The 8,079-nt window shown below is 36.5% G+C and overlaps 1 protein-coding gene across 1 annotated transcript; it reads right to left on the minus strand.

Moving 5' to 3' along the window:
• Window positions 1-1,228: 1,228 nt before the first annotated feature.
• On the minus strand, window positions 1,229-5,641 carry LOC127075855 (protein RBL). The gene is made up of 5 exons (XM_051017349.1): window positions 5,442-5,641; window positions 5,068-5,172; window positions 2,185-3,275; window positions 1,842-2,103; window positions 1,229-1,603 (listed from the first exon to the last, which is right to left on the minus strand). The coding sequence occupies exons 1-5, from the start codon at window positions 5,458-5,460 to the stop codon at window positions 1,425-1,427; spliced, it is 1,656 nt and encodes a 551-aa protein (XP_050873306.1). The 5' UTR covers window positions 5,461-5,641; the 3' UTR covers window positions 1,229-1,424.
• Between the last annotated feature and the right edge of the window lie 2,438 nt (window positions 5,642-8,079).

Below are 8,079 nucleotides of genomic sequence, written 5' to 3' on the forward strand. Positions count from 1 at the left end.
TTTTCCTAAGAAATCTCTGATTGCACGTTGCTCCTCAACCTAACTTATGTTTGATCTCTGACTGAAACCCTTCAATAGTGAGTGCATACAAAAACATTGATAATGGCTGGCAGGATCCTCCGCCAACGCATGTCTTATGCATTAGACATATCGCTCAAAATTTTATGCGGGAGATTAAAGACAAAACGTTGCGGAAGAAGGTTGTCAACGCAGGTTACACATTAACAGAACCTTCTTTCAAACATTATCAAAAGACATTAAATTGTCAAATGCATATGCAATACAGTGGATCGATAATATTCCATTGGAGAAGTGGACTAGGGCATACGACAATGATCAACATTGGGGTCACATGACAACAAATCTTGTGGAATCAATGAACTTTGTCTTCAAAGGCATCACAAACAAATATTTCATAATCTGCAATTTCTCCATCTAACCAACGGTTCAACGTCCGATTAAGACGTTTAAGCAAATCTATATTCCAAAGTCGAATCTTTATCGGAGGCACGACTGCTGAAAAGATTAAATCGACATTTCTCTTATGAATGTATTCAGACATGATTAAAGAAAATGAAATTGAAGATGATTAAAGAAATTGAAGATAAATGGAAAAGGGTAAGAAGTTGTTTGAAATAATATGGAGATGGGAGGGTGGTATTTATAGAAGAACCAAACCATGCATGGGCCAAAGCAGTAGGCTCCATACACACTCACACAAGACATCACACATGCATGCGTCAATGCATATGGCTCATACGCACATGCACACTGCATGCATCAATGCATGTGGCGCATACACACATGCACACATACATGCGCCAATGCATGTGGCACCTACATGCATTGGTTTTGCGTGCATGCGTCAAGGATAATTGTGCCTCCTCTATAGCTTTATTGAATGCGCCAATTCAACTGACGCATCAATTATAAAAGGTGGTTATTTTGATTTTTTCTTTTTTTGAAAAATAGATTATTTAAGGATGTAAATTGAAATTAGTGATTATTTTATATAAAAAATCAACAAATCCAAACTCAAATTATTTTCAACTAATGTAAATAAACTTAAAACAATCCTGGATTATATCAGTGCAGTATATAATAATCCGGGATTTTAGGAATCTGATGTTATTTATCAGAAAGTTCATCATGAGAAAAACACAATGCAATGGCAAGAATTATCAAAAGTAAATGGATAAGAATCAATGTTATTTTAATCTATCCAAACTTAAATTAATCTATATTTAACTCACTTTTATTATAAAATCAATTATGTCAAAATCAATTTTTGCCACCACATAATCAACAAATAGTGTGACAGAAATAGACAACATAATGCAATGGCAAGAATTATCAAAGGTAAAAAAAGAAAGAGATATGAGAAATGAAATGTACTTTTAAATAAAAGAATTTAGAATCTGATGTTATTCATCAGAAAGCTCATCATAATAAAAACCATTACGAGCATTCTCATCAACCAAAGATTTTGTGTTGGTTCTTGATGATTTACTAGATTTTGAGTTATTTACTTTTTCTGCCTGCAACTCCAGCACCTTCTCTGATGGTTTCCGATTTCTTTTAATTCGTGTTCCCACAGCATCATCTGTAAATAGTGTTGAATGCAAAATGTCAGAAATGTAAACACTTTAGTAATGTTTTTTAAATAACAGAATCAATGTATTTGAGAATTGCAAATTCGATAACATGGGGAAGAAAGTTTAAGCTAACATTAAGGTCTCAAAAAGTTATTTAATAGTTAATTTTAAATTTTGGAATTCTTAGGAATGCAAATACTCTGTTACAAACAAGCGTGTTTTGCAAGGTATGACGCCATCCATTACCTTCCACTGGACTTGAGGCATGATTCATCTTATGTCTATTTGTAACAGCCTCTTCTGAAAATGTGGATTCAGAGTTATTGCTGTCCACCAGCTTTGAAGAACTTTCTAAGAATTTATCTTGCGGTTCAGGAACATCGGGAATGGGAGATACTGGCAGGAACCATAATTCTTCTTGGGACATATCAGAGTCGCTGAAAGCATGATCCTTCTCCACTGTCATAATGTCAATTTCCTCATCTTCATCGACATCAGATCCTTTTACCTGCAAGGATATGAACTTTAGATCATAAAATTGAAACGGAAAGAATAACGAGACTTGCATGACCATATAACACTCACATACCTTCTCAGTCTCAGGATTCAAGTCAAATTCATCTTCACGTTCCACATACTCCTCATTTTCCTCAAGCTCTTTGAAATCGGGAGCAAAAGCACTCCAGCTCTCGGTGTAATCGTTAGCCCAGATATAAGCTGTGCCGTTCAAAGCAACCGATACAACAATAGGACGTACAGGATGCCATGCTAAATCAGTAAGAGCTTCCTTAGGCCCTTCAAGAATTTTCACAAGATGTCCAGCTCTATCCCATATGTAAATCTTATGCTCTCCTTTGCTAGCAGAACCACCAATAACCCACTCACCATCACAACTGAAACAGGGTGCTTTCCAGTGTACCTTTGTTATTGCATCTTGAAACTCTCGGAATAAAGTTAGACATTTTGATCCTATGGCCTTCAACTTCTCAACACCATTTAGATCACTTAAATTCTCATTCAGTTCATCTAGTGCTCTAATTTCATCTTTCGGGGGAAGAAGATTTTCATAGATCCTGATTATTCTATCATTTGAGTTCGTCAAAAGATACTGTCCGTTCCTGCTGAATACAATGCTTTTCACTACTGAACCACCTGAGATAGGAACCATGCCACGCACCTCACCGTCTTTAGTGTCAATTATAAGAATTTTCCCTTTTGAATTTCCTACATAAACCAGGTTTCCATACCTACTAAAACATGCCGCAGTAGGTGTGAAGGAGGTACTTCCATCAGAACACTTATTGCGTGAGGCAGGGTTTGGTCCACTTGGTTTCTCAGAGACAGAAACTTTAAGAAAAGTTGTATCTTCGGTGTTTAAGTCAACGATCATTGGAGTACATGAGAGAGGACATGCCAAGCAGAGAGATGATTTGGAGGACCCTGCTGGATGAAGACGAGCTTGTAAAGGGGTTTGCTGCAAAACTATTCTTCTTATCCTCTTACCACTCAAAACATCCCACAGGGATAACGACTTGTCAACAGCAGATACAAGAATTCGATTACCACACTTTGACCAACAAATACTGGTAATGGGAGAAGAACATTCATTATCTCGAAGCTCTTTAGCAACACCCCTGGTTAGAAAATCCCAGATTACACAACTTCCATCATTGCAGCCAGCTGATTTAATTGATCAAATAAAGTATCAATGGTGAGAAAGTTGATAATGTGTAATACTTCCAATGAGTAATTAATAAAAGTTCAACACTTGCTATAATTTTATCCAATAGAGACATTCAAATACAAATATAAGCCTATATGCTTCCAAAAAAGGAACTGCAACATAAACCAGAAAGGAATACACTAGTATACCTCCTGAAATCCAATCCCGCACGGAAAATAGTTGTGTAAATAAAGTATACTCAGAAAGTTTTGAATGGTAAATACTCAAATAGAACTGAATTTTTCTATTCCAAATAACATGCAGTGAACCCATAAATCTTTCTGGTTTACAAGCTGGAGGATCTTGAGATATTATAAACACTGAAATAGAAATAATTTTTTTTAAAAGAAAATATATAATACTTATAAAAATATTATAAATTTTAAAAAGGCCTAATGTGACCATTTTCTTTAGGCCTCAAAACACTTTGTGCCAGCCTTAGGTGGTAGTATGGCCGTTACTTTGAAGTTTAAGGAAACAATACAAGAAATTTATAACATAGTAGTACTATACGAATGAAATCTCAAAAAGAGAAGAATACACAAAATTAAAGGCGTTCATAACTAATAATCAAAGTTCATTATAATCAATATTCAACCCAATATACAGTAAATAAGTTTTAGGGTGAAAGGACTGAAAAGTCCAAGTAAAAAGTGTGAATGGCTATAAGTCAGTGTTACTGATAGGAGAAGGTGGATCATGGCTAAGAGCCAAAAATCCTTCACAAATTTACCATATTCAGGTTTTTACAAGTACTTCACTGTAGCAACTGCAACAAGCGCGATTTGTCTGCTCTGCTATTTTGCTGTTACAGCCTCTATTTACTACAGAACTAAAGATAGTCCAACAAATGGCATCATTCACACAGTGTTTCTTCACAACATAAGCAGACAAAAGACCATGTGACTAAGCATCTCTTGCACACAAAGTTAGCTTACATTCTCTACACAAAAATTACCAGGCTGCTCTATTTGCTAGAACAGAAAAGCAAAATACACTAAGCATTAAATTGCCAAGATGGGGTGTGATTTAGGTCATAATTTGATGCTTTATGAGCGAGTTCCTACTCAAATTTCTTTTTTTTTGTTAGCTGATTGTATTGGAGTCTCTACTTCTAGGTTGATTGCTATGTAATCTTTCCTCTTTGGGCTTCGGCTCTCTTTTCTTCCAAAAAAAACGGCTAGAATGTAAACACATACTCCCATCATCAATGTTAGAACCAGTGTATTAATAGCGGAACACGTAAAATAGAGATTCCCTGATCTTCAATATGAAAAATAGAAGATAGCCTAGCGGGTAAATAGCAGAAGCCGCAAAGTGGTTGAAATACAAATAATTGTATAAAATAAAGCATGTTCGACACACAAAAAAGCGGCATGAACATAAATTGAACATAAATTAAAAAAGCAACTAACATAAAACTCAAAACTCGCCACTATACTACAAATAGCAGAGTGCCGCCTACCCAACTAACATAACCCTATATACCAACTTTTTAACAACATTGGTCAGGACCTAGCGTTTTAAAAAGGCCCGCGGCCACAATAACAGCCACAACATCAAAGATGTTGATGCCTCCACAACCACAACATCCACATTAAAACCGTGATTCTCTATAATATGAAGAATTGCATTTCGACCGCGATATAAACCTCGGTAAAACCCTTTAAATTTTGCAGAACCACCTCATACAACTAAGCCTATTGCTTTTCCAATCAACTAGAGAAAGCTAGTTAGTTAGTTAGTTACCAGCAAGAAGGGTACCGCGACTGTTGAAAGCAATGCATTTCATAATCCCATGTTCCAGCTCCAAATACTCTTCTATCACTTCAGGAAAACCTCCATACAAAGGATCTTCAACATGGAACACCATAATTTAATGTCAGAACTTATAAAAGAACAATATAAACTAAAAATTAAAGTAAAGTGACATGAAGATTAGAGTAATAATTTCGCGTGGATACTTATATTCAAATTGTTAAAGGTTGATTAAAGGAAGTGTGCCCTAATAATCAGTTATGAGGTTATCGTGATAGTTTAATGAATTGAACAGCATGAAATGCGTGAAAACGAAGATAGAGAAATCGAAAGAGGAAGAAGAAGAAGAAGTGTAGGAAACTAACCGAGTATTGATGTGTTCATCGTTTTCAAGAGAAGCGTGAAGAGGATGATGAAGTTGGGATGACGAAAAATGGAGGCAATTGAGAAGAGGGAAATTGAAAAGGTGACATTTGTATATACCAACGTTACTCGCTCACTATGTCTATGTCAATGTCATGGTTCCTGCATATCGTCACTATACGATATGGTTTGCAAACTATTATATAAATAGAAAGTTGAAAAAAGAAAAAGTTTAAGAATCTAATATCAAATATATAAAAGTTAAATATCACCATTATTATATTATTAATCAAATCAAATCAAATTAATTTATAACTAGTAATTTACATATCATTAATTAATTGCAATCATATTTAAATTGGTAATACAATTTTCATTAAATACTTTGAATGATTTTGAAAATTCAAGACTCACATATTCACTTCATATGATTTCACATTCAATCATTCATGCTTTTACATGGATATTCTGCATTCCACTGCTTCACAATAAAAAAAAAAAAAGGTCTTTACCATTTGAAATCTATTCATTTTCAAAATAAGAGTTAGGTTTACATATCCTCCAAAAGTCAAATTCTTTCGTACTTACTTTCTTCCTCTTTATCATTTGCTCGGATCTGATTTATTGAACTGATTTTGTAATTGTATGTTATCGTGATGCATTAGATGCGTTGGTATGTGTCATATCCCAAAATTTGCCCGTCAATATTACAAAGCATTCCTCAAGACCCTCTGACTTGTTCTACAAGGCACTGATATTAAATGGACAAAAGCCCAGCTCACAACAGGCCCAATCCAAAGGCGGCCCAAAATAGTTTGCTCGCTAGGCGAGCAATCCCTTCGCCTAGCGAACACCTCGTCATGACACTCGCCCAGCGAAGCATCAGATCCAGAAAAAAGGCCCAGAATGGTTTGCTCGCTAGGCGAGCAATTCCTTCGCCTAGCGAAGCGTGCGAAATTCTGAAATTTTGGACCTCATTTTAAGCCCATTAGGTCACCACCACTACTACTATAAATACCAGCTCCTCTGCCACGAAAATGAACACACAGACAGACGAAGACGAACTGAAAAGACGGAAACCCTGGCATAGAAACCCTGAAGGCCGCTCATTCGCTCTGAAGCTACCGCCGCCCAACTCCGCCCGATACCAAAAGCCATCTGCCAATCCAGTGTTACCGTTCAGCTGCCACAGGTTTGCGCATCACTATTGCTCTATGCTTTTAAATTATAATCTCTATATACATAAGGCATCATGATTGAAGTTTCGAATGCAATTTGGTTTCACATGCAAATTTAAATGTACTTGAATAATACTGCCATGCTGTTCATATAATGAAATGCTATGAAGTCCATGGTTACAGAAGCCATGTTATTGTCAAACTCAAAATCTGTCGCCGCTCGCTAGCACCTCGCTAAGCGAGCCTGTAGCGAGTCCTCGCTAAGCCTTCGCTAGGCGAGGCCGGGGTGAACGTACCAGTAGCTGTTTTTTGTGTTTGTCTTATGTTTGTCTTATCATAATCATGCATTACTTGGCTTTATGACTGTTGTGTCCATTTAGTAGTGCAATTTTCTATTGCACTGTATCTTGGTATTCTCACCTGTGTGTTTGAATTGTGTAAAGCTTGCATATTCTCGAGGAAGTGGCCGGCTAGGTACTCCACTTTACGTGTGGGAGACCTTCGTGGAGATGAGTTCCAAATTACTTCACTTTAATGTGAAGATTCATATTGATTGCCTAATTAATTTTAATGTATTAATTTTTAATGTATTGATTTTAATGTGTTGATTTTAAGATGGAAACTCATCATAATAACCTAATGAATTTTAAAATATGGACTTTAAATAAATGATATCGGACCTCTCTTTATTACCCCACGATTACGGTATTACGGTATAACGGTCATGTCCCGCGAATGTGGGGATACACTTAGCAATGACCCTTCGGTTAAATCATCATGGTCCCCCGGATGTTGCCTTCAAAAATACGATTTCGTCCCTCGATGACCCTTCGGTGTAGCCTACGGTTAAATGATGATAGTCCCTTCGAACGCTAAGGTATCCTCACAACTGTTGCCTTCAATGACCAGCCGGTGACCCTACGATGACCCTCCTACATCCCAGGGATAAAACTACTTACTTCTCAATAGTAAGGACAGTTTTACCCTCATAAGGATAGGAAATGCCCGGAAAGACCTCGGATAGGTACAACCCTTAATTGCTCATTCATAACCTAAAATATTTCTCCCACCTTACACATTTCAAACACCCCTTTTTTAGAAAATCACCACTTGACATACATCCGTACTAGGATCATTGCCGAGTTATATTTTTCTAACAACTTTCAAAAACGAAACGAGATAACCACTTTGTATACATTCATGCAAGAATCATTACAAAGTTAAATTCTCCCTTTCAAAACATCTTTCACACATTTCACAAATACTTTTCAAGTAGGAAAACATAAATGATTGAGCAATTAAGAGCCCATGGATAACCATGGATACAAAGGGTGCTAATACCTTCCCTTTGTATAACGTACCTCCCGAACCTAAGAATCTGAAATAAGGTCTTTCCTGTTCTTTTCCGCCTTTCCTTATGGGATAAAAGAAAAGTCGGTGGCGACTCTTGCTAACCGCGACA

This window comes from Lathyrus oleraceus, chromosome 4 (assembly GCF_024323335.1).
Source record: "Lathyrus oleraceus cultivar Zhongwan6 chromosome 4, CAAS_Psat_ZW6_1.0, whole genome shotgun sequence".
In the NCBI taxonomy this organism is placed as follows: Eukaryota; Viridiplantae; Streptophyta; class Magnoliopsida; order Fabales; family Fabaceae; genus Lathyrus; species Lathyrus oleraceus.